Source organism: Anabrus simplex, chromosome 2 (genome assembly GCF_040414725.1).
Source record: "Anabrus simplex isolate iqAnaSimp1 chromosome 2, ASM4041472v1, whole genome shotgun sequence".
Lineage (NCBI taxonomy): Eukaryota > Metazoa > Arthropoda > Insecta > Orthoptera > Tettigoniidae > Anabrus > Anabrus simplex.
The window spans coordinates 705,847,273-705,875,242 of record NC_090266.1 but is presented as its reverse complement, the minus strand read 5'-3'; the positions used below and the strand labels follow the sequence as shown (position 1 = coordinate 705,875,242).

The following is a 27,970-nucleotide window of genomic DNA, read 5'->3' as shown; positions in this document are numbered from 1 at the left end:
CATATTGTATAGTGGCATTTTGAAAGACGCGGGCATCTGATTAGCATTCCCAATTTGAGATAGCACATAGGAATTTTACTTTCGCAAACGAATAACGAGGTGATGATAGGCCGTCAACTTTTCTTCATAGGCAACAGGGAAATGTTGTTAAATCAAAGCTTGTCTTCAAATACACAATCCGTTTCTTTGATAAAAGTTACTTGTCCACCCATTGCTTGCAGTAAAACACTCCTTTTTCATGTTCAATTGCGATCTCTAAAGATTTTAGTTGACACATTTCAGACGATAATACACCATACCCTTGTTCACGTCTTCCAGTCAGGTATTTATAAAACCGTTCTTCAATTTCAGGAAACTGTGCACTCTGCCCTCGGAAAGCTCTACAATTACAGTTACATTTTAGCAACATTTCCTTCTTCCTCCAATCGCGAATACACGATTCATCAATATCATATTTTCTGCTGGTGGCACGATTTCTTGATAGTTTTAGCTTTTGTACCAACTTTAAGTTTCTCACCCACAGTAAATGACGGCAAACACTTTTTTGAATTCATCAATTGTTACCATTGATGCTTCTTCACTCAGAACACAAAGTATTGATCAAGTACCACACCATGTGGTTCCGGTAATGTGGAAGTGAGCAAAAGAGAGAGATTTCAACCGGTGCCAAGTTGCGAGACACGAAACCGCTGTTGCCGCCGCATTGACACGTCTTCAGAACAATGTATTATGATACCACGAAACAAAGGACTTAAATATGACCCGCACCCAAACTTATGGAAGAATACTTCTGTAAAAAAGTGTGGGTGGTATTCAGGATTATACAGTATACTGTCAGTGCCAAATTGTATGCATTTCTCATATGTAATTCTGGAGTATTTGTTGGGATCGTGAGTTGCGTATATGCAATGGCAATCCTGCTTTACAGGAATGCAACGTGTATGAACGCATTACAGATGTATTTAATAAGAATATAGTTGTGGATGATTATGTAACATTAGCTACATTATGGTACAGTATCTTGAGCACAAGAAGCTATTAATCATCTGGCCACTGGCATTGGTAAGGTTGGTAAATCACTTCATGACAAGACATCATGTCCGTTGAAATGCTGCAGTATACAACCGATGTATGGAGGGATTAATATAAAAAACTAGTGATCTAAGAAAACTGACTCTTCAGGATCTTAAGTCAGTATCATTCAGATGATGCTAGAAAGTTTGGCAGAGGTAGAATTAAAATATCCTGGAGACAGAACTCTCACAGGAAGGGGAGACAGAATTTTAGTCAAGTCAATTTTGCAGTGTGGACATTAATGTGTTGCTCAGGGATTTTCTGGTATGATGGACAAGAAAATATGATATTCAGATTGGGATGGGGTGAGTGCATATATTTTAAAATTCTGGAGTGGTTGTTGTTAAGTTTAACAAATTTGTACCAATCTCATTTTGTTAGGAACTGAGTGTACATTTCACATATGTCATTGAATTCATGCAATATGATATATTTCCAAAATGAGACTTTGGGGGGAGTCAAATTCATTCCAATTTAAAGAATTGGAATATGTTTTCCTTTTATGAGCATTTGTTATTAAAGCATGAAGTACTGTTTATAAAAAACAGCATGAATAGTGTACAGCTCATCCAAGATCAATGTTTAAATTAATTTCTAAGAGCCTGCAGCACCAGTGAAAATGGCTTGGAATATTTAGTCAGAATTTCAGGAAAACGCTTGGCATTCAGATAGAACACAGGCAACCGCCTGATGTAAAAATGAGAAACTACAGATTAGAGCTGCCAATGGTGTGGTTTGAACCCACCATCTCCTGAATGCAGGAAACATAGATATATAGATAGATCAATGCACATCAGTATCTTCATAAGAGCACTCACAAGATTCATAAGAAAAAGAATCAAGTCTGGTAAAATCCTTGAATAAACAACTAAGTATCTCCTTAGGTTATTAACTACTGTATGTAAATCATTTTCTAGAACCAAGTTCCCCAGCTTTATGTCTGTCAAATCAAAGTTAATCAAATATGAGTGCAAACTGTTTTTTTTTTTTTTCAAGTTGCTTTACGACGCACCGGCACAGGTAGGTCTTATGGCAACGATGGGACTGGAAAGGGCTAGGAGGGGTTAGGAAGCGGCCGTGGCCCCAGCATTTGCCTGGTGTGAAAATGGGAAACCACGGAAATCCATCTTCAGGGCTGCCGACAGTGGGGTTCGAACCCACTATCTCCCAAATTTTGGAAGCACTTAAGCGACTGCAGCTATTGAGCTCGGTCACACACAAACTTGTTTTAGAAATCACAATTTCTAGCGTAATGTGCATGAGCCATGTTGGCTTATATTTACAGGGAAAAATTTCAATACCGTACTCTCAAGAATATAACTTGAGTAGAAGTCTCTTATAGTGAGTACGGCATATAGAGAGAACCCCACTGTAGCAAGTGTATTTTTTTATGTTCTCAAAAATTCCTTCGGTTACAATGTGAACCACTTCACTGATGCATCCGTTATTAGTGTGTGTTATTTTACCCATTATCGATATTTATAAAATCCACAAACGTCCAGCAATTATACTGAATAGGATCGATCATCCCTCACGTTGATTTCTTGCTATGTCCACTACGGAGTTCTCTAACTGACATTCAAAGGCACTGTTGAAGTCTATTAGTAACATCAGTCGACTGTTGTAAAAAAAATATTTTAAAAATGCGAGTTTGAAACGAAAGGGGAGAACAGGTTTTTGTAATAAGTGTGCAAATAATGTGACAGATAACAGTTGTTAACTCATTAGAAAGACAGACTGTAGCAAACAATCGCTTTATTTTAATACTAGATACTGAAATTGAATAAGAATGCGACACTTCTTAAGATATGGCACTGTGAATCCTCGATTTCAGAGGTTATGACTTCTTTATTATTATTATTATTATTATTAATTAATTTATTTATTTATTTCCATGGCGTGGCTCAAAGTATGAAGCCTGCTATTCTTCCAGACCATGACTTAACACTATAATGTACATTCAACTGCACAAAAAGTGGCTATCGCAAAAGATGGCTTCTTTCAAAATCCTCGTTTGGAATAGGATGTTTAACATATTGTGCAGGTGGTAAAATCCCACGTATCATCTCTTTGGTCACCAGCAATGCATAGTTTACGAATATCCGTGAGTTTCAAGAATGCATAAAATTAAATATTTCCTTGCTGCCCAATTTTTGTGTGGTTGAGGGTACACACAGTTTAACAATATCACATACTACATACACAGTATAATACTAAACTCTATATAGTTATAAAGAACAGATTTTAAAAAATGTATAAAATAGCCCAGAATGAAGAAAGTCAGTCAATAAAAATAAATTTAGCACGAAACTTGTAACACACAGAGATTAGTTCACTTATTCTCACATCTGGTTAAATTTCAGAAAGGCTATTACCATGTAAATTTAGTGTAAAAAGGTCATTATTACTCTGCTGGTATTCAAAATACATTTTCATGATACATGCATGGCTAAGTTACATGATACTGTGTCAGTACGAAAACTGAAACGGCTGTCACAGAAGCCTGTGAAGTGATACTATTACAATGTTTAAGAATAAACCTGAACATGCATGCTCACGTAGTACAAAATTTACAAACATAACAAGTAAGCCACAGTATGGAAATCACCCGCATAAAAACATTAAGTATTGAACAAACTAATTGCCATTTCACACTGATTTGAAAGTACATGTATTTTTTTGCCCAACTTAAAAAAAAAAAAGAACAGATATAACGACAATCCATTATTGCGAGTAAATTTTTCACTTATGAATTCATGCTGTACCAGACTTCTGTTGTATGGATTTTAAATGTGCCTCATGCTACAATCCACTTATCCTGTATTTTGCCAGTTCAATGCTCCAATTGTTATTGAGGTATCAAGGTTAATACATTCCATACTATCCTATAAAACACCTTTGTGATTCAGGGCATCAAAACAAAAAGTTCAATAGCTGCCAGAACAGAGCAAGTTCATGGAGAAGTTACAAAAATGTTAATAGTGTCTTGCAATAACTGGAATTTAAAAAAATTAACAGCAACATTTCATAACGCTACTTTCAATAATATACTATTACCTCACCTATCATAATGACATACATAGTCTCTAGGGAAGAGTATGCCACAACCCATTCTATCGCCTTTATGACATCTTGGTCCAAATGGATCCCCAACACCACTTCCAATGAAGATCTTTCCGTCATCTGCATGGTAGCCAATGGAACCTTTATTCCAGCCAGGGTGACGATGTCTTGGATAGTCCTATATAATATAGCATACAAGTTAAAGGAACAATATGGATAATAAAGTTTGAAAAAAGGAAGAAAGAGAGGAAAGATATGTCTACACAAGGAGACAAAAGTTATAAACACTGTATAGAGGGTTGGCACACAAAATATTTTGACAAAAATTTAACCATCAAATCGAGGAACATGTTCTTCCCTAGGTATGTCGCTCTTTATGCGATAACATGCATATTCTCTTGTAAAACTATCACAGGTAAAGTAACTGATTGACCTGTTTCTCCAAGTACAAGAGTGACTGGGTTTCTGGAAACTACAATGCAAAATTATGTAATTCAACCATATCTGCCTGTATTTCCATTCTTTTCCTTTTCTCCCAAAATACAAAGTTTCATCCTCTGGAATCAATCACAGTACCAATTGCAACAAGCTTCTTTACAGATAATATGAAGATTGTTCTTTAAGATACATCAGTCTTGTTTTCAATGCAGCGAGTGATGGCCATTTAGTGAAGAGAAACTCGATACAACCCAGCCTTCGATCTTTCTTCTGTCAATGCTATGAAGATTCTGGGGATGCAGACTGTGGTATAACATTTGCAGGGACTACTTAAGGTTCCAGAAGAAGAATGGTTCACTACATGACTGCCTGCAGAGAAGAAACTGGCAACCATCCTATGGCCAGCACTCCAGCAATCACTTAGTCATCACACAAAGAGCACTGTTTGAAAAGATTCAGGTTCTCTCTTTGATTCCATGTTTTAATGATGACATACCTGCCAACTTTCAAAAAGAGAAATCCGGAAGATCCTAAAGCAGAAAATGTTTAACAACACGCGCATGCGTCACAAAGACTTGAGACATAATGAAAAAGGACGACAAGGGGGGGGGGGGAGATTATAAACAATACAAGTCAAACATATATTATAAATATATATATTTTACCGGGAGGTACACTTCAAAACCGTGCATTTAAATAAAGCACCTGGAAGAACGCTATCTAACACTTAAAGTTTAAAACAGCTATTTCAAAAGGTTGGGACTTTTCTCCATATATGTCTCTATTAAAAAAACTGAGGTCATGCACTCTGGTGCAAAGTGAAGCAACGAGAAATTTAAAGAAATTTAAAGAAATTTTGTGTTTATAGGTTTTTCGAACTGAATTGACTCTTTGTTTTTTGGTGTATCACAGTTGGCAACACTTCTAGCTCTTCCCACCAACTTGGGATCTCAACCAATAGAAAAATTCATTTATTTTTCTGCCAATTATATGTTTCTTGTAACTTTTCAATTGTCCAATAAAATGAGAGGGTGTGTCCGGTTTTAGCCCAGAGCCTTCTCGAACCTTCCTCTCGGGTATAAAAGCTGACGCCTTTTCGAGTTAACTTGTCTTATTGATCGTCGTGTTACTGAGTGTGTGTGTTGAGAGAGGAGGCGGGGGGCCCATTGGCAGGCAGAACATCAGCTAAGGTAATGGCCACCATTTTTCTATCTCAGTAGTTATCTCTGCAAGCTGACTCGAGGGGAAGGTTCCAATGTAACTGTCAATTTCCTAAAATGTAAACTTTCTTCCTTCTAATGTAAAAGTTCAAGTAAGTCAAAAGTACTTAAACTGAAAACCGGGGATAGAGAGTGTGTTACCCTTTTTTAGTTCCCTTTCAATTAGCCCTGAGGTGACTACGATTTTGTAACTGTTTTCGCTATTGTAAATTGTAACTTAACTTGTCCATCTAGTCACCTCAGTAGTGTGGGATTAGCCTCTGCATCATCGGGCAGTGAGCCCTATTAGGGCTTTAATCTTGGATTTCAAGGAGCGCAAGTTTCTGCCTCCCTACCTTTTGATTTTTGGGCCAGTAATTGAACCTGTTATTTTCCACGAAGGCCTGGTAGAATGGGTACTCGATACCCCTGTGTAAACTGAAAATGCAATTGATATGGTGTTGTAAATTGTAGGTTGTGCCTAGAGAGGCCTGAAACTAATTTTATTGAGCAAAGATGCTCTAATCCCTAATGTAAAAGTTAAAGGTTGCCTCGAGTAGGCTGTAAGGGTCTGGGAGCGTAGTCTCCTTGGTAGAATTGTAGAGCATTGAGGCTCTTTTCTTCAAATGTAAAATATATTTGTGTGAATACTGAGCGGTGCCTTTGGAAGGCCTATCTTGTAATCTTTGGAGCAAAGTGCTCTTGAAAATTGTGATTTAAATTTCCTGTAAAATTGGGAGATTCGTCTCCTTGCCTATCTAACTAAATGCAACAGTAGTGACGAAGGGACCTTGTAAATAGGGAGCTAGAAGCTCGAATTTTGTAACTAATCTTATTGGGTTTACTGTTTTCCCTTCTTTGTACCAAACTTGCTCTGTACCTGAAATCTTGTTTGTTTTGTTAAAATTTAATATCTGAAAAGAAATACAGTTGTACCTGCTTTATACGTAACTCTGTTCTGCATAATTCGTATTTGTACGTAATTTCCTTTAGGTCCCGGCAAAATGTAATTTAAAAGCGTGTTAATTAAACCTTATTTATACGTAATCCATTTATACATAATTCGCTGTTATAAGTATTAGGTGTCAGTGAAATATAACTGAGTTGCGCGTAATTGTAATGAGCACCTGCTTGTCGGCGTAGACGGAAGTAGAGCGGTCGGGTTTCGGTGCTGAAACAGAAGACAAAGAGTTTCGCTGAGTCACATTGTTGACACTTACTTATTTGCGGCGTAATAAAACCCAATCGAGCGAGTCCCCTTCGCTCTCTATCTCGCTCCTCCTCTACCTTTGTCATTTTTGACCTTCACAATGCAGCCAAAAATTAAGACACATTACAAGCAAAGTGGACGTTTTCGGTGCGGAAACAAAAGAAAATACAGTAAATTTGTTTGAATATCAGAATTTCTTTCGTGGGAACAACGGAGAAGTAAAATGTCCACGATGCCGGTATCTGGTGTTTACTGTTGAACAGTAGTTTTGTCATTCAGTTGCTTTTGATTAGCCATGGAGAAAAGAAAAAGGAAAAGATATACCCTAGATGAAAAAGTAAAATTTATACGAGAAGTGGACGCTAATCCATACAAAACAAAAACTGAAATTGCTTCAGACTTAGGGATTGCTTATACCACACTATGCACAGTAATCAGTAAAAGAAACGTTATTTTGGATGAGTTCTTAAAACTGGGTTGAAAATCAGCAAAGCGCAGTCGTCAGCAAGAAGGAAGGTACGTAGATTTGGAGAAAGCACTTTTCACATGGTTCCAGCAAAAGCGGGCAGCAGCTCTACCAATTAGTGGAGACATGTTGAAGGCAAAAGCAATAGATTTAGCGAAAATGATGAGCATCGCTGATTTTAAGGCTTCATCAGGATGGTTGCAAGGATTCAAAGATCGTCATGGAATCACAGGGAAAACAATTTGCGGTGACTCAAAAGCTGTGGACGACATCAGAGTGCAACACTGGAAAGAAGAGGATCTGCCGGGTATCGTAAGCGATGATCAGCCTCCAAACGTCTACAATTGTGATGAGATTAGCCTGTTCTACAATCTCCTTCCTAATAAAACATTAGCTGAAAAAGGCGACTCATGCCATAGAGGGAAGAAAAGTAAAATTCGTGTAACAGTACTTCTCACCACCAATGTAGATGGATCTGACAAACTTCCTCCACTTGTGATAAGAAAATCGAAGAATCCGAGGTGTTTTAAGGGTGCAAAAACAAAACCTACGGAATATGAATACAACAGAAATGCTTGGATGATTATGCTTCTAATGGGATGTGGTTGAAAAAACTAGACATTAAAACGAAGAAGAAACGGAAGAAGATCCTTCTTCTTATGGTTCGATGTGCAGCACTTCTACCTCAAATCGTTCTGAAGAATGTCCGAGTGGAATTTCTCTCTCCTAACAGTACCAGTGTTCTACAACCGCTTGATTTGGGCATCACTGCACATTTCAAAGTGCATTATAGAAAAATGCTGGTTCAACATTTAATAACACTGAGTGATGCAGGAAATGAACCCCTCTCCATTAATTTGCTACAAGCCATGAACTTTATTTTGCCTGCCTGGAAGCAGGTGTCATCCTCCACAATCAGCAACTGTTTCCGCAAAGCTGGTGTCTTACTAGAAGAAGCTGCCTCTAATGATGATTATGGGGACGAAGTTTTGTCTGGCAGTGAGCTAACGCTACTGGAGGGTGTAGAATTCGATACTTTTGTGCATTTCGATGATAATCCGACTGTATGTGGAGAACTACCGGATGAAGAGATCATTGCTGATGTATGCCAACAATGCAGTGGTGATACACCAGCTACAAGCGATAGTGACAGTGACAGTGATGGAGATAACGACTTGAATCTTGAAACACCTGAAGTGTTTAGTGCAATCGATGTGTGTACTGTAGGCATTACATCAGTGCAAAAAGTTGTAGTGAAAATGCTTTGAATTCAATACTAAGTTTGCAGAAGGAGGTTTATACTCTTAATGCAAGAAAAGTGAAACCAGCCAACCTATCTGATTTTTTTAACGCTGGACCAATTTCAAAATAATATTTTCTGTCGTAATGTGTTTAGTATTTGCAAGGATTTACACATGTAGGTCTATTCCACTGGTTTTTCAGTAAATATATTATGTATTGCGTAAGTCTGATTTCTAAGTAATTCTGAGTTACAAATTTTTTCCTCTTCCCCTTGATATATGTATAAGTCAGGTTCAACTGTATAACCTTAATTTTTAAAGTTTTAAATGAATGTTTTGACTGTCGTAGATAGACCCATTCAAACCAGCATCTTCTTTCACCTCTCTGTTCCACGGAAACTCCGTAACATAAATGTATGAAATCATATACTTACACAAAGTTACATCTTGATGAGTGCTCATCTGTTTCCACTTAACACTGGGAACACTTTCTGTGATCATATAAAACAAGGAAATTAAGCAGAATATGCCTCCCTAAAAGTGTGATAATATCATTTCTTAGTTGAACTCATAACGAACACCACTAAAAATACTAAATCACTTACAAATTCATCACACAATTCCACGAGTTTCAGAACTACTGCCAATGTTACTCTCACCCACACACAAACAAAGCCTTTCAGCTGCTACGAAGCACGATGCAGTTACTAAAGTTGTTACCGGTATACATAAATTCACAGCCTGCTACCTTTCACGGATTTCTTTTCTTCAAAATCACAACCTGCTACTTGTTTGGGAGTATCTCATTAAATGAAGTAGCAGCTGAGGTCAAACAGGCGACAAAAGCATGGTGATAATCGATAATGTGATTATTGATACATTTACTGGTTGAATTTCAAACACTGCATCTCGTATTACCAGCTACTAGCTAAAGTCAAACAAATCCGATTTGACTGCATAAAGCGAAACCAAGTGTGGATATTCAAAATCCGTACAATAACATTGTTCATTGTAAAACAAACTCAAAATCCATACATTTTACGAAAAAAAAAAACAGAAAACAGAAAACTTGGCAGGTATGTGATGATCATTCACCAGTGCTGATTTCATGGACATGCCTTATTGTTTCCATTGTTTAAATGTTGGAAAATTTTGTGGAACCATTCCCCTAAATGTATTTGTATGGAACCCAATGACTAGTATACTTAACCCACATGAAGGCTTTTGTGTAACATATGAGATTTGCAGCAAATGCATGTTCAAAGACTCCTTTATTGCCAAGTAGACGATCCTCCACAATCACACGGCACACAAGCAGTTCTTCCAACTGCTGCTATTGGGCAACTAGTTTCTCGTTGATATAGAAATTTCAAAAATCAGCCAATAATGAGTGAACCAAAAGAACATAATCTGGAAAAGTTTTATATAATATTTGAAGGGCAAATTGTAGGAAATGTTATAATTGAAACTTGTTCTGAAAGGATAGAAATGCACACTTTTATTGGCAAAGTGTGGATGAACTTCCTTGTATTAACTAGCAAAGATATCTTTATGTGTATCTTCCTTTTGGTCATGCTTGTACACATGGAAGAAAATTCAGTCGATCACCTGTTGTGTCGGGGAATGTGGAACTTAGAGAAATGAACAGTCACCTTGGCAGATATATCTTATTTCCATGAACTAGAAGCTATCCCCATACCCTTCATCACAATGTTGGGATGAAATCCACAAGTGTATTAAACAGAAGATGGGATGAACCACAGCAAAGGCTCTACTGTTGTAGATGAAATAGTGATATGAGGAGAGAAAACAAAATAGAAACAAACAAGAACCAGTTATTGTATGGAATCAGGTGATAGAACAGTTTGGAATAAGCATAGAGAAGAAAAAAACAGTAATGATGACAAAAGGTAGGAAGGAACGGAGAACGGAAAATCAATAGTAGTTTTGAAAAGTTTCAAATAACTGGGAAGTGTAATCACAGAAGATGGGAAGATAACCCAGAAGATTAGTAAGAGATTACAAGAAGCAAATGACTTTTAGCAGAGTGTGAATGATCTACTGTGGAACCAAGCAAGGCATTACAATTTTCTTTATTTTACGTTGCACCGACACAGATAGGTCTTATAGCGATGACGTGATAGGAAAAGATAGGAAAAGACTAGGAGTGAGAAGGAAGCAACCATGGCCTTAATTGAGGTACAGCCTGATGTGAAAATTAGAAACCATGGAAAACCATCTTCAGGGCTGACTACATTGCGGTTCGCCAGAAAGCAACCTCTCAGCTGCTTGACCCTAACTGCATGGCCAACTCACTCTGTAAGGTGTTCCAGGGAAATGACAATACCGATAATGGCATATGCAGCATGCACACGGACAACAGCATAACTAGATGAGAGTAGAGTTCATGCAACTGAGAAACTGAGATGAAATTCCTCAGAGATATTGTAGGAAAGACTAGAAAGATAGAATCAAAAATTAAAAGATTAGAGAGAGGATTGGAGTTTCAAAACCTCAGGAAAGGATAGAATCAAATAAGTTGAAATGGTATAAGAACAAGCACTGAGAAGAGTAAAGCAGTAATGATGACAAGAGGTAGGATGGAAGTGGGGAGATAAAAGTTGTGAAAAGTTTCAAATAATGTAACTTTAAGGTTTTTCAGACCCTCAAAATCACTAATTAAAACACACATAACACTATAAGATATCTGATAAAAGGATATGTCTGTAAAAAAAACACTATTAAACAAAGAATTTTATTGTGTGTATTTTTTATTCAAGTTACGTTAACTAAGTTGACACTGGAAAATATGGCTTTCTTTTTAACAAAGTTTCAAATATGTGGGAAAAGATGGAGTCATTGTAGAAATGATAAAAGGGAGCTGCACCTTTGGGATTGCACTGGACATACATTATAATGGGTTCAAACCCCACTGTCAGCAGCCCAGAAAATGGTTTTCAATGGTTTCCAACTTTCACATCAGATAAATACTGGGGCTGTAACTGAAGGCCACGGTCGATTCCTTTCTACTCCTAGCCCTTTCCTGTCCCATCATCACTAAAGGACCTATCTGTGTCTGTGAGACATAAAGCAAGTTGTGAACAATACCCTTCATAGAATCTCAAAGGGGGTGAAAAGAAAGCATCCCTGCTGTTAAAAATTAACTTTCTCCACTTGCAGGCCTCCTGCAAAATTAAAAACATCATCTCATAGGTAATAATCTCTTCCCATCAGTTTGTATAACATGGCTATTCATACAAACATACATACATTACATACATACACCTAACATATTCATTACCAATTAGTTCAGTATTTCATCACTATAGATTACATCTACTACAGTTTCCACAGGTTAACACTTACAATCAACCTTGTTACTTTTTAATTCTTTCAAGCCCTTTTCAATTTATGAATCAAAATACTAAGTCAATCTGCTAATCCTTTTGAGTGGGTCTAAGCATTATAAAATGAAGAGTTTACAACATAACACCATTCCTATAAACAACTGTAGATCACTTTAAAGGACTAATTATGCAAGTTTTACTGTTCCATGAGAGAATTACCCTAGGGTCCAAATATGTTTTATACTCTGAGCATTATTCTACCGTCCAACAATTTTGTAAACAATGAGCATTTTCAAAGACTGTTAAAATATTGAAAACTCTTTCAGTACATTAGCTGTTCGTTGGGATAGATCCAACTAACATGAGACTCCTGATGGTCTGCTAGCATCAATAACATGCAGGTACAACAATGTCCAAACTTCTCAATTCAGCAGTTTATCAAAATACTACTTCCATCTTCTCTTTACTTCTTCTGGATGTGTTATCAAACTCTCCACCTTCCTCTTGCATCAGCTTTGTATAAACTCTTTCCTTCCTATTACTTCGTATAATTCCATACAGCATTGTTTTATTGCCAGCTTCAATTGTTTCCATCTTTCCTGCAAGTTTTTCCCTACTTTTCTTCTCTTAACAATCCTTACATTTCCTTTTATTATCAATATACATCCTTTTGCTTTTTTCATTAAAAAAATCTCTATTCCATTTTTGCCACGATTTTTTCTTCTTTTTCACTGCTTCTCCTAACTTCTCATTTCACCATGGTGTCTCATTTTCTTTCATTCTCGTCTATGTTCTACCACAGGCCCTCTCTGCCCGACTTACAAATTCCCTTCTGTAATTAGACCATTCATCTTTCAGATTTCCTACTTCAGTAACTGGAATTTGTTGTTTCAATCTCTCCAGAAATTCTTACTGTATATTCTTATCTTTTAATTTCCACACTTTCATTTTACTATCTCTTATCCCCTTTTAATTTTTCCATTTTACCCACCCTCATTATTGCTATAACAACTCCATGATCTCCATCAAATGCTTCTCCTTGTAAAGGTGTTACATCCCTCAACTGTCTGCAATTTGTCCTTTCCACCAGAAAGTAATCAATTACTGATTTTATTCTTCTGTCATCTCAGCCATATCTTTTAAGTTACCTGCTGTTTTTCTTCCAAAACCATGCGTTTTCTATAATCATTCCATTAATCTAACAAAACTCAATTAGTTTCTCTCCTTCATTCCTTTTCTCATACCCATATGGTCCAATTACTTCTTCCTTTCCTTGTTTTTCGTTTCCCACCTGCACATTTAAGTCTCTCATGATAATCACTTCCACATCAGTTATAGCCTTTTCTAGTTTCTCCAGGAATTCTTCAATATCCTCCTCTTTGCTCCCTGCTGTGGTGCATACACTTGTATTAAATCCTTCACTTCTTTTCTCATTCTCAGTCTAATTTTCATTATCCTGTCACTGAGGAACTCTACCATATTCACATACTCTTCCAGCTGTTTTAAAATTATCAGGCCCACTACATTTTTGCCTCTCTGCCACTACTCCAGTATAGCGTATATCTTTTCCTCATTCTCTTCTTTTCTTTCCCCTTCCATTTAACTTCGCCAGACTCCATCATTTATATACCCTCTTTCTCCATAAAATCGCCAACTACTTCTGCCTTTCCTGTCAGGGTCATAAGGTTGATTATGACCACCTTCATGATGTTGGCAACTGGTCGCCCATTTTTCACAGTCCATAGGGAACTGAGTGTCGCTTGCAGCAGTGTATGCTCTAAACTTTTCCGATTCAAGTTCAGAAGTACCACATTATATATAAGCAATTATTACGGTAGGGTCGCCACTCCCAAGTGTAATTTTAGGCCGCTCCTTAGAAGTGCAGATGCCGTTTGCAACTGCTTCACTGAAGTACAGTCTATACTGACTGGAGAATGTTCTTCCATTTTATCTGCCGTTGGGACTTACAGCTCTAAACCGTTGACCATTTTCTCCTTTCTGGTGAAATTATGTGCCATTTCCTTCACAAAGCCTCTTCTGCCCAAAGCCATTGGTCCCCCCTTAGCCCTTTGTTACCCATACCTACCATATGGCAACAATTACTTTTACCCTTTACAGAAACGACATTATACTGAACACCGTGCTATTTTAGCCCATATTAGCCACTTGGGTACCTTTTCTTCAAAATAATTGTGGTTCTGAAGTTGGTAACACTGTTAGAGCTCCATGTCTTCTGTTTAAGTCCCAACAGCTGCTTCAAACATGGAATGTGAATAGCGGGCTTCGTTTTCAACTTTGAATAAACAGTTTATTTGAAGCATGAGTCGTTAAATAATATTAGATACATGTCAGTAAAAGACTCTAAATTATATTTTTACTATGAATGGAGTCATATCCCTAATGTATTTTACTGTAATCGGTTCCTAAAATAATTATTGCCATATGGCAACTACAGTCATTGGAGGTTAGGTAGTACACATTTGTTTACTTCTAGATTTTCATACCCTTATCTCATATGATTCAAGTTTCTTGATGAATGTACTGTGTACTGTACTGTATTATTATGTCTTTATTAGTACATATAGGTCATTGGTATTAAAACTAAAGTCACAAGTTTTTTTGACGTAGTCACATAACCTAACAAGAGATGTTTTCTTGGTAGAACCCTAACCTCCCACTGTCACATAAAGATTTGGACTTTATATCCTGAATGAGGCAGTAATTCCTAATGGGGATTTATCAGATGTTGATATTGATGACGATGACCATGAAACAGTAGAACGGAATATTGTTCGCAGGTGTGTTACAACTGATGAACCACCAAATTCAGTAGATATGACTGCACTGAGTCATAGGCCCGATCTTCCTGCAGTAGATAATTCTGATGTAATAGACATTTCTGGTACCAACGGTTCACCTACACAACTGCAGCAAACATCCAGAGATACAGCATCAACATCAATTGACAAAATTAAAGTTTATCCAAAGTGGAGAAAAGTCTATTTTGTTTCTCCTTGCACTTTCATTGTTGAAATTTTAGACTGTGATTGCGAATTCACTCACAACTACAGGAAAGTCACAAATTCGGAAAAGAGGTCAACCGAGTTCAGAGCTGCAGCCTACTGTGAAAAGAAGGCCAAAAGTAGCCATTCCTGTTTCTCATGAGAGGTTTGATGGGTTGTGCCACTGGTCAGTTTATATTCCAAAAAAAAGCGTAGGAATTGTAAAGTGGGTTTCACCACGGTGATGTGTAAAAAGTGCAAGATTGGCTTATGCTTAAATGGGAATAATGACTGCTTCTTGCCATTTCACAGTCGTTAGTTAATATTCAGAAGAACTGGGCCCACATATTTAGTATTCAACTGTAATTGGAATTTTAAGTTTTTCACTGTTTTAATATATTGATTTATGTGTTTATTGTGATGTATTCAACTGTAATTTTAACTTTTTCACTGTTTTACGATATCAATTGATGTGTTTATTGTGATGTATATCAATTGTGCAATAAGAATATGAAATTTAGTGAGTGCCTATTACTTTGACACTATGCTCCAAAGTTGCCATATGGCTATAATAATTACTTCAATAATTACAATGGGAATTTCTTTAAAAATGGTCATAATATCTTATTTGAAAGCCAAATAACACAGTAAGAAGAGTGACATATTTTTTTCGTTAAGAAAAATAATTCAGGATAGAAAGGGTTAGGGTGTCAAGTTTGGTGATGGCAGCTAGACCCTCGGCCAGACAGTCGCAGGTAGTACCGTATACTGTCACATATGGCAGCAGGATGATCCTGACCTGACATAGCTAAGCCTTGTTAAATATTATTACAAGGCCATTATCTATCATACAGACTGCCGCCCTTTCAACTTCTGAAAGGCTACCACCACCCTTTGGGTGAACCATTCGTTAATCTGGTCTCTTGATAGATACCCATCCAATATGGTTGCACCTACGGCTCAGCTATCTGCTTCACTGCGATGCACAAGCCTTCCCAATGTGGCAAGGTCACATGGTTTGCAGAGGAGAACTTATTAATAACAGAAATTCTGGTGAGACAGATTCTTGTGCAATCTAATGAGTACGAGGAGAAAGGGAGGAAGAGTAAAGGGGGTACAACAAGATATATGATTCAGAAGGGGGGCGCGACATAAAAATTTGCCGAGGACTGCGTTTGAGCCTCATATACATAATAAAAATCCAAGTACCTTTGAAATATTTGGGACTTTTGTTACTTTCTCACTGTAAACATAACTATGCAGCAACTCTCTTGTTTCACAAAACTCTTCATACAGTTTATTTGTAATAACACAACTCTGCAAAGAAAAGAGACGTAGAGCAACTTCAAAATCACTATACTGGATTTTTTTTGTCCAAGCAAAATACACTCGCTTGGATGGACTTATTTGCATCACTGAAATCACACGTTTTGTCCAAATATTAAAAATTTGTTTTCGTAGCACACTTTCTTGTCTTCTGCATGTTTGGCTTTAAACTTTTTCAACTTTTGCTAGGTCCCACTTCAAAAAAAAAAAGTCTAACACTCTTTGCTGTAATTTTTTTCCTTGAATAGGGAAAGATTCAATTATACTGATATCGCTTTTTTAAATATATTTTGATGCATTGTCCATAATAATGCTGAACATATTCATTAAAAATTCCAGGTACCACTGGGCTACTATTACCTTATCTGAATCTTCATCCACATCACAAAAAAATTTCTGAAGGTTTTTAGGGCAATCAGGAATGCTTTGAAAATTAACTATGTATAGCACTCCAGGTATTATTCAGCCTTTCTATAGCTGTATCACTGGTACATTTCTGATTATCTTTAACCACTCTAAATCAACAAATTCAAATACATTTTTAAATTCCTCCCTTCTCTTTGCTGAAACTAAAGAAAGGACTAAATTTTTTGCACAATTTTTTTCTACATCAATATCTGGTGTATGAGTTGCACATTACATGGAATTGTGCAACACATTATTTGAACAGTTTGCTTTCAATAAGTTGTTAGTCTCTGCTTTAAGTAGCTGATAAACGGAATGCTTTTTTCTGTAGTTGACATTTATGTTATCAGCAAAGTACGGAGAAACATGCTTTATATTAAGAAAATTAGACAGCAAATTTTTATAGTTTATGTTCAATGCCTTTACTTGGAGCAATATACTGAACATAAACTGGGAGCATTTTCCATGTAAGTTTATTTGAAGCATCGGTTGCAACAGTGGCATAGTGGACAGGCTGGCCTGAGTAGTTTTATTTCATGCAAGACACTGCCTGGTTTCTATTTTCTGGGTATTATCTTTTGTTAAACGTTAATACTCTGTGTCATTTCTTTAATAAAGTAATACAACTGAATTCTAAAGGACTCTTAACAAAGAAAACAAAAATAACATACGTCATGCTAAGTCATTCTGTAAATGTAAGTATTATTATTGGGATTGCAAATAGCATTTACAAACCTTTGACGATGACAGTCGAAAGATCATTCGCTGACTGAATGCACGTGGCAGACTACTTTGTCTCAAAAGAGTCTTGATTGATGGCTGATAAACCTGCCTGGGGCTTAACAGGTCAGTCGGCTGACAAGAGTGTCAAACATTTTAACAGTGGTTACCTCAGCCTTCAGGTTGAAACAACAAGCTAGAATAATTTGCAGAGCTGTATGCCTGACATAAGGCAAGTTCAGAAAGGCTAGCCATGTTTTGAACTGTCAAAACAAAGCGAGCTGGCGCGAGAACATATGATGATGTGACATGGAGATCGTGCGTGGAAATTGAACATTGTGAGTTTTAAGAAGTCAGAAGTTAGATTCACGCCTTGAAGAATGCTGGCCAGCCGTATGCTCAGCGTACGGCCACACTAATCAGCGTAAGGGGATTGATCATGTTCCCTTTTTTCAGACTTATCGTAAGTGATGATTTCTTGGTACCTGTTTATCTTTGCCCTTGAAAGTTCATATTTCTTGCCATCTGGTGTTGGTGTACGATTCATTGAAGTTTGATATTCATGTTCATTCTTTTTTCACTTCATAATGGTCTTCAAGACTTGTTTTGTGCTTGAGCATTGGTTTGATGTAGGCCTATTTAAGTCAAACGTACACCAAGCATGGTACATACAGTATTTTACTGGTGTTTGTGAAATTTAAGTTTTTATTATACAATGAGTGGGTTGACCATGCGGTTAGGGGCACACAACCGTGAGCTTGTATTCGGGAGATAGCGGCTTCAAACCCCACTGTCGGCAGTCCTGAAGTTGGTTTTCTGTGGTTTCCCATTTTCACACCTGGCAAATGTCGGGTCTGTACCTTAATTAAGGCCATGGCCGTTTCATTCCCCCTCCTAGCCCTTTCCTATCCCATCATCGCCATATGACCTATCTGTGTAGTGCAAAAATTCTAGAATATTTAAATAGTGTAGACAGTTGTATAAAGTTCACCAAGGAGGATGAAAAGAATGGTTCATTAAATTTTCTAGATGTGAGTGCAATATGTACAGATTTTGGACTTGATTTTCAGATATACAGAAAACCGACACACTCCCCAATATTGTAATCTATCAGTTTCATGTCCGTATTGATACTTTTATTCACAACCACCCCAATTATAATAAAAAATTATTCCCTTCATCTGAAACCCCATAAACAGGCATCCTTTTTCAGCCTGGTTTACAGAGCCTTTAAAATACCTTTATCACCTGTTAACTAAAGGAAAGAACTTAGATTCATAAAAGAATTAGCACAGACTAATGGTTACAAAACAGAGATGGTGAATTGAATCATTAACAAAGTAAAACTTAAAATGGCCACTAATCTTACTCCAGAAAAGACTAAAAAATCAAAATATGCAGCTTTCACCTACACCAATCCTGCGATTCACCAAATTACAAATTCCTTGAAAAAAAAAAAAAAAAAAAAGATTTACAAGTAGCCTTCAAGACACATAACACTAATAAAACAATTTTTTACAACCATAATACAGTTAATTTAAATAACGATAAATATCAGGGATCTGGAATATATAGGCTGACATGCACACACTGTAATTTCTCATATGTTAGTCAAACTGGGTGCAGCTTTATTACAAGATACACGGAACGCTATAATGCATTAAAACATAACAAGTATTCTGTAATGGGCAATTGCATGAAAGAGACCGGCCATCAATTTAGTACAATAGACAAGAGATCTCAAGATAATAAAAAAGATTGAGAAACGGAGGTTAATGACCGAGTATGAAAACATTTATATTCATTTCGATCAACATTTCAATTAGGAAAAAACCTAAACGATGCAATCAAAATAAAAAGCCTGTTAATAGACAAATTGCCAAAACTGCTATAAGTTTTCTAATCGGAAAATAGTAAAATCTCCAAAATAATGTAACGAGTTGGCGGGGTGGTATGATCAATTAACACTAGACTGGTAGCTTCAATACTAAGATTTATTAGCTGCGCAGTAAACTACACAAGACTACACACAACTTTTGCTCATAACACAAACTTACACAGTTCACGCACTTTCTTCCCCTTCGTTTCTCACTTGTTCTCACACTACACAGTTTTACACTCACACACAAGGTCCCGCGTCGCACGGCTACATGTTCTCTCCTTCGCCGACAGTCCGCACTGTAGCACACTAGTCTGATAATCACGGCAGTTCACATACTGCACTACACTGGCAGTCGCTCACGACTGAACCACACTAACTTCTAACCCAGTCTAACTCTCACTTACTCCAGGCAGGTCATTCCTCTCTTATATACCTGCGCTGGCTCTTCGAGAATCGTCCGGATGCTGGATGGATCCAGGAACATTGCGAGATGGAACACTCCAGATTAATCGTGGAGTCATTTCCATACTCCTCTGCTACAGGACCGCAAGCGGAAGCGAGTGGGGCTTGCCTAGCCTTTAGCGCTGCTAGTGATAAGTGCAGTTAAAGCGTAAGGGGTGGGTCTATACGGTGCCGGGCCGGGCCGGGCCCACCGCCAGTTGACATGGCGGACGCTATACCATTACACTGCCCCCTCCTCAAGGCTGCTCGTCCCGAGCTGCTCCACGATACGGTGTCAAGCGATCCAGGTGAACAACCATCATCTTCCCTCGGGGAGGCCGCCGGATCCGGTAGGCAACGTCATTGATCCTGGTGACGATTGTATACGGGCCTTCCCATTGTGGCTGCAGTTTCGGTGACTTCCCTTTCATCCGCACCGGACGGTATAGCCACACTCTCTCACCTTCTTGGAAACCCGCAGAGTTTGCGAGCATGTCGTAATGGGCTTTCAACCTGTCGCTGGCTACCTTTAGATGATGTTGGGCATAATCGTGGATGTCGTTGAGCCGATCCACCCACTCCCATGCATAGTCTGTCGCTGGTTCCTGCTGGTCTGGTGCAGACCTGAACATTAGATCGCATGGCAGGTGGAGCTCCCTTCCGAAGACCATGTTGGCAGGTGTCATGCCCGTCGTCTCATGGGTGGACGCTCGATAGGTCACCAAGAAGAAGGGGACCCTCTTGTCCCAGTCCTTCTGGTGGGCCGAAACCACCTTCCTGAGGTGCTCTTCGACGGTTTTCACAAAACGCTCCACCATACCATCTGACTGAGGGTGGAGAGGCATCGTACGTGTCTTACGCACTCCTAAGCGTTGCAGAACTTCCTGCATCAACCTGGAGTCAAAGTTTCTGCCTTGGTCGCTATGAAGTTCGCTCGGGACACCAAATCGACAGAAGTTCTTGACCAAGACGTCGGCCACTGTCGATGCCTCTTGGTTTGGGATGGCGTAGACCTCCGGCCACTTTGTGAAGTAGTCCATAGCCAGGAGTAGCTAACGGTTCCCAGCGTAAGATTCGGGGAATGGTCCAGCGACATCAATGGCGATCCTCTCGAATGGTGCTCCAACGTTGTACTGCATCATTTGGCCCCTACTCCTGGTGCATGGACCCCAGCTCGCCGTGCAGGTGTCACACAGCTGGCACATCCTCTCAACGTCGTTCCTCAAGTGCACCCAGTAGTAACGCTGTCGGGCACGATCTAGTGTCTTATTCACTCCCAAATGGCCGGCAGTAGCGCCCGCATGCAACTCGGTCAGCACCTCTTTTCTCATGCTCCTGGGGATTATCAGCTGTGCAACGTGCTTCTTTCCGTCTGTTGATTCCCACGTGCGGGTAAGTACCCCGTCACTAACCATGAGGGACGACCACTGGGCCCAGTACGCCTTATAGGTTGGACTGCGTTCGGCGATGTCTTTCCATTCCGGCCTCTGCCCCGTCTCTACTTCTCGTAATATCAGCCCGATGTCGTCGCCCTTCAGCTGCTCCCTCCTGAGGGCGTCTCGATACCATCCTTCAGTGGCGGTGGCCCTCACGACCCGGACGTCCACGATGCCTGCCTGTCTCTCCACTTTCTGGCAATGTGTACAGTTCACAGGGCACGGTCTTCTCGATAGAGCGTCGGCGTTGCAGTGCTTCTTTCCTTGTCAGTGCTCGGTGGTGAAGTCGTACTCCTGAAGGCGTTGCACCCAGCGAGCTGTCTGAACTTCCAGGTTTCTGAAGCTTAGGAGCGAGGTCAATGAGGAGTGGTCGGTGCGCAGGCGGAAAGGCTGCCCATACAGATACTTGTGGAAGTGCTCCAAGGTCTTCACGATGGCCAGCAATTCCTGACGCGTCACGCGGTAATTTCTCTCAGCTTTTGACGTCTTGCTGAAATAGGCGATCACCTTCTCCTGGCCGTCTTGCGCTTGTGACAGTACCCCACCAATTCCCACGTCGCTGGCGTCGGTATCGACGATGAACTTCTCCCCAAGCTTGGGATATCCGAGGATGGATGCAGTACACAGCGACTCCTTCGGCTTCCAGAAGGCAGCCTCCACCTCGCTTGACCATTGGAAAGACCTCCTCTTCTCGGTGAGCCGTGTAAAAGGCTTTGAGATGTCTGCGTAGCCAGCTATAAATCTGCGGTAATACGTGCAAAGGCCGAGAAAACTCCTTAGTTCTCACTTGCCCTTCGGCACCAGCCAGTCCCTGACAGCTTCTAACTTCTCCGGATCCGTTACTACTCCCTCCGATGACACGATGTGGCCCAGGTAGCGAACCTCCTTCTGGAACAGCTGGCATTTTCCGGGATTTAACTTTAGGTGAGCCCCACGTAGCCTCTCTAACACCTTCCACAGGTTCTCCACATGCTCTTTGAACGTGCGTCCCACAATAATTATGTCGTCCAGGTACACGAGGCAAGCGTCGTGAATTAGCCCTCTCAGCAAGGCCTCCATCAGTCGCTCGAAAGTCGCCGGCGCGTTGCAGAGGCCGAAGGGCATCACGGTGAACTGGTAGAGCCCTTGGCCGGTTGAGAACGCTGTCTTCTCCTTGTCTTCCGGATGGAGCGCTACTTGCAAGTATCCAGACTTCAGGTCCAAAGTCGAAAACCACTGGGCTCCAGATAATGTGTCCAGGGTGTCATCTATACGCGGTAATGGGAAACAGTCCTTCTTTGTGACGTTGTTCAACTTCCAGTAATAGATGCAGAAACGGAGCTCACCATTCTTTTTCTTCACCAGGACGACTGGCGATGACCACGGGCTGTTCCGACTCCTTGATGAGTCCCCGCTGTTTCAAGTCATCTAGCATCTGGTCGATTTCCACCTTCTTCGCCAGGGGTACTCTACGAGGTGGCTGTCGGATTGGAGGGGCGTCACCAGTGTTAATACGATGGTACACTCTGTCCGTCTTTCCGTAGTCACCTCCGGTAGCAGTGAAAATGTCCTGAAACTCATGGATTAGTTCCTTACGCTCCCTGAGCTGTCTCGCCTCTAAATGTTTCCGGGCATCGGATATAATCTTCCGGAGCTTATCCAATCATTCGCCTGCTTCCAGGGTCTGTGCGTCTTCGTCGTCCACTGGCACGATGCACGTGACTGGTTCACAAGTCCCAAGCTCGGTCCCGCTGGGTACCCTCTGCTCCCGTGACTTCGAATTCAATATTCGTACCGGCACGAGTTCCACGAGCACGCTGTCCCCTTGTATGGGTTCCTCTAACCGTGCCGTAACCTTCACCTCGCTGTTGGTTGCTATCACTTCGTCGCTGGACAACGTTAACCGCGCTACTCGAGGTTGCGCCCCTGGGCGTCGCAGCATTACCTCTTGTTTGCCGAACCACAATACGCGTCGTCCTACGTCGACTGTCGCCTCGTAATTCCGTAGCGCATCTAGGCCCAGGATGACCTCATCCATGATGGCGGCGACGAAGGCCCAGACTCGTAGGCGTCGTCGTCCCAGCGTCAGTTGAAGTAGCGCCTCCTTCAAGACAGAGATCGTGTCTCCTGAGGCCGTTCGCAGCAGATAAGGGCGGTGGGGTTCCCTCTCTGGCTGTCCCTCGGCGATGTCTGGCCTGGCGTTGGTCAATGCCGCCTCCGTGTCTATCGTGACTCGGCACGGCCTATCTCCGAGCCACCCGTCGGCGATCAAGCTGTCGTCGCTCTGCTTGGTGACCACATTTAGCGTGAAACGAGGGGACGGTAGCGACAGTGCCGACAAGCCCCTCTCCTTGTCGGCCCTTACTCGTTTCCCCGATCAGGGGCCGCCTCCATATGGCAGTACCTCCGCAGGTGGCCACGCTCGCCGCAATTCCAACAGGTGATCTCGTTGGTGCGCCGGCGTGTCAGCGGCGCCATGCGTCGTTCTCCCGCAAAGGTGCGGGTCTCCGGCGCGTCCTCGCTTCTCACGGCTCGTATTCTTGGTGACGGTGCCGCTGTTCCCTTCACTGCCTCCACCCTCAGGGCTAACGTCAGGCCCTCTCTGAGGTCATGCTCCCCGCTGAGCATCGCTTTTGACGGATCTCAGCGTCGCGGAGCCCACCAATGAATGTATAGGCTGCCTCCCGCTGAATGTGGTCCAGAGGCAACCCATCCAGAGCCTTGTGGGCTAGCTGCTCCACATCTTGCGCAAATTCTTGCAGCGTCTCTTTAGTGCGCTGGGTCCTCTTCCTTAGCTGGACTCGGCAGGCGGCTACCAGCTGGTGGTCACCGTATCGGCTGTCGAGCGCTCTAACGATCTTGTCGTAAGTGGCACCCGGCTGAAGGCTGTGTAGTACTTCCGCTGCTGGTCTTTGCAGTCCGGTGATTAGGTACACGGCCCTTTCCTCCAATGTCCAACCGTTGTGCATGCACACGGTCTCGAATTGGGCTCGGAAGGTCCGCCAAGATGTTGTCCCGTCAAAGCACGGGGATTTTACTTTCCCGGCGCTGGACCCGCTGTGGCTGCAGGTGGCCCTAGCATGAGTCTCCATGGCTGTCACTCTCGTACGCAGGGCACTTCTTTCAGGTCTCGAACCCCTGACTCCACAACCTGCGGAATTTCTTTGATCCGTTTTTCAACCAGTTCCTGTACGTCCTACATAATGTCACTCATTAATTTTCTTTCGAGAGAGCGCATTTCGTGTTCTAATTTACCTTGTCCACCCTTAAGTTCATTTAATTCCAGTTTCAGTTCGCTCTTGATTTCGTCCTGTTTGGATGAGAGTTCGCTGAAATTACTGAGGAGAGCCTGAAACTGTTCGCTATCCATTTTACGATTCACTACAAATTCCTAGTTACGAAATTACTGCTACCAGTCGATCCCGATACTGACACCAGTTGTAACGAGTTGGCGGGATGGTATGATCAATTAACACTAGACTGATAGCTTCAATACTAAGATTTATTAGCTGCGCACTAAACTACACAAAACTACACACAACTTTTGGTCATAATACAAACTTACACAGTTCGCGCGCTCTCTTCCCCTTCGTTTCTCACTTGTTCTCACACTACACAGTTTTACACACACACACACACAAGGTCCCGCGTCACACGGCTACACGTTCTCTCCTTGGCCGACAGTCCGCACTGTAGCACACTAGTCCGATAATTACGGCAGTTCACATACTGCACTACACTGGCATGGAAAATTCTGAATTCCCATGGAGGAAATTAGATATTTTTCACCAATAGAGCATGTCAAAAATGCCAAAAACATATCAGATGTAAGGATTTTCAGGCGTTTGCTCTATTAACCAGCGTTTCGTCGTTTTTGTCTACACTGGCAGTCGCTCATGACTGAACCACACCAACTTCTAACTCAGTCTAACTCTCACTAACTCCAGGCAGGTCGTTCCTCTCTTATATACCTGCGCTGGCTCTTCGAGAATCGTCCGGATGCTGGATGGATCCAGGAACATCGCGAGATGGAACACTCCACATTAATCGTGGAGTCATTTCCATACTCCTCTGCTACGGGACTGCGAGCGGAAGTGAGTGGGGCTGGCCTAGCACTTAAGTGCTGCTAGTGATTGGCGCAGTTGAAGCATAAGGGGTGGGTCTATACGGTGCCGGGCCGGGCCCATTGCCAGTTGACATGGCGGACGCTATGATCTTGACAATATTCAATTATAAACCTTCCAACACGTTAACAAAAACAACTCCCACCTTGAAAACACAGAGACCCCCTCCACAAGCTAGGTCAGTATCCAACATCCTGCCCACATTTCCTTCCCCTACGCCCCCTACTCGCCCTCCAACACACCCACCCCATACGTATAACACAAGAAGTAGAAACACGATAACAAATAGTCTCAGTACTGCAAAAAGCACAGCTAGGCACTAAACAGTGAATTAAAGGGGTAAGTGATATTCCAACCACAAGATTTTCTTATAACAACTACAAACAATACCCTCATAATATTCTTTTGTTACAGACACATTCATCCACAATTGTAGCAGTAAAAGATTACACCAGCAACTAAGTATGATTTATTTGGTGTCCCTTTTAACCACACTTCAATAACAAACAGATCAGTGTAAAAATAGGCTGACTCAATTCAGGTGAGGATCGGTGAGGACTACTAGTATGACGTATCCAACAGACCACAAACTTTCAATGCACAATCGTTTAATAATGTTGTGGTTTCTCAACTAAATATGAGAGTACAACGAAGGAGAAAAACATCGCAAGTTTAATCCTCCAACATCACTAATTTCAAATAGGACATTTAAACTTAGAAAAATAACTTAGCACTAAACAGTGTTAGTAAAAACCAGGAACTAACAAGATTTTAAACCAAATCTTACAGTAGTTTAGAACATTACTATGACTTGGACGTCACAATTTTGTGATCAATGTCTAGTCCATCACGGCTATATTTTAACTGTTAATTCTTTTTTAATTTGTGTTATCCAGTGGTAATATTTTATTAGTGTAAAACAATTTTAACAAACAAATTAATTATAAGAAGGTTCAATGTAAAGACTTAACCTTGAGATAATTGTTCAAATAAGGCTGAAGAAGCTTGATATAACGAGCAAAACATGTTCCTGTTAATGTTGTATTGTAATAAAATGACCTTCTAGAGACAAACTTTTTTTTTGTATTGAATTAGGTGAAAAATAAAACAAGAATTGTAACTATTAATGCACACATTTGCCGATAAGATGCATTTTTATCCACTTGGGTATCCTGTAACAACCTGCCCCACAGCGGGGCAGGTTGTTACATGCAAGGGGAACTTTGTTATATAGAGTAAAATGTCATTGAAAATATGAAAAATATTTATAATTTTCATTTTAAATTCAACATATGTTCAGGCCTATTCATTAAATATAACATAATTAATATGATAGTTTATAACCTCCAACTATGACCTAATCAATATTATTTTAAACTAATACTCTACAAATTTTATAATGGTCTGTGTTGAAATTAATTTACATAGTCTACATTGAAGACAAAAAATATGAAAAAATTCTATCTAAAATCATTTAAAAGTCTCAAATGATTAAGAAGCAAGCAGTGAGAACATAATCCTTTTTATAATAAAATGGTATGCAGTGACATGATTTACTAGGGTTGTTCATTCAAAAGACATGGCCTAGGCTACTTTTCTGTCTACATTCTTAGCCATCACCAGTATCATAGTCATCAGTCTTGCAGTTAATACAAATAAAACATTGATTTTTAGAAGCACATTAAAAGTGAGACCAAAACTTGCACTGAATTCACTCCTTCCTAATGGATCTTTCAGACCAATACCCTTGACATTCAACACAGTTTTCGTCTTCTGAAGAAGAGGGACTCTGAGCCTGGCACTTTCTTCTAACCTGCTTCTTCTTACTGACCTCTTTCTCAGATTTTATTTGTCTCGTTGCAGTTCCCAGGCATTTGAGTCTTTCTTCTCTGCACTTCTCTTCTTTCTGAAGTTCATTTTTCACGGGCGTTGATGTCAGTACCAAGGACTTCCTAACTTTATGACCATTAGCTTTTCTTTTTCGTTCACCTGCTTTTGGATATGGATGAATTTCTTGTGGGCAAACATGCTGTAATGCTGATTTTCCATCTTCTAATGTTTCTGGTAGTTTGAGATTATCAGTGCTAATGGTAACTGTGGATCTGCTCGAGCCAGGCTTGTTCCACAAAGAATCGTCATGCATTAGATCCTTTGAACTGCGATGAAACAGTTGTCACAAAAGTTCAGTGTCCCAGCAAAATTTTGGCAGTAAACGGTTTAAAATAAGTTGGTGCAGTAACATCGGGAGGAACGGGAAAGTTAGCTCAGTATGGTGTTTGCAGTTAGCGCAGCTGGATATTCTGTTCCTCCCCTTTTCATTTTCCCAAGAAAATTCTTTCCAGATACTGTAAAATAGTGCAAAGTCACGAAATTAATTCCGAACACTGTAGCAGCTTTGCTGATGGTAGAATTATTCTATCTTATTTCTACAGCAGCTGCTTCAAAAGTCTCCATGTCTGTGTTACCCCTGTCAGTTGTCTTCTTATGGGAACGAACCATGTTCTCTATAAGAAGCGAGAGAACATATATATGAACAGCATGGGGCACGTTCTTACATGTATCAACATGCCCCGTGTGATAAGTAACAACTAGCCCCAGTAGCCGCGATCTTATATTT

General features: G+C 40.4%; 1 protein-coding gene across 2 annotated transcripts in view; it reads right to left on the bottom strand.

Annotated features, from left to right (window-relative positions):
* Nucleotides 1–27,970, bottom strand: part of LOC136863048 (SPRY domain-containing protein 3) — a 201,966-nt gene that overhangs the window by 10,433 nt on the left and 163,563 nt on the right. For both annotated transcript variants that reach the window (XM_067139372.2, XM_067139371.2), the window contains one exon: nucleotides 4,137–4,315. In XM_067139372.2, the coding sequence (XP_066995473.1) occupies nucleotides 4,137–4,315 (179 nt within the window). The remainder of the gene's footprint in view (nucleotides 1–4,136; nucleotides 4,316–27,970) is intronic.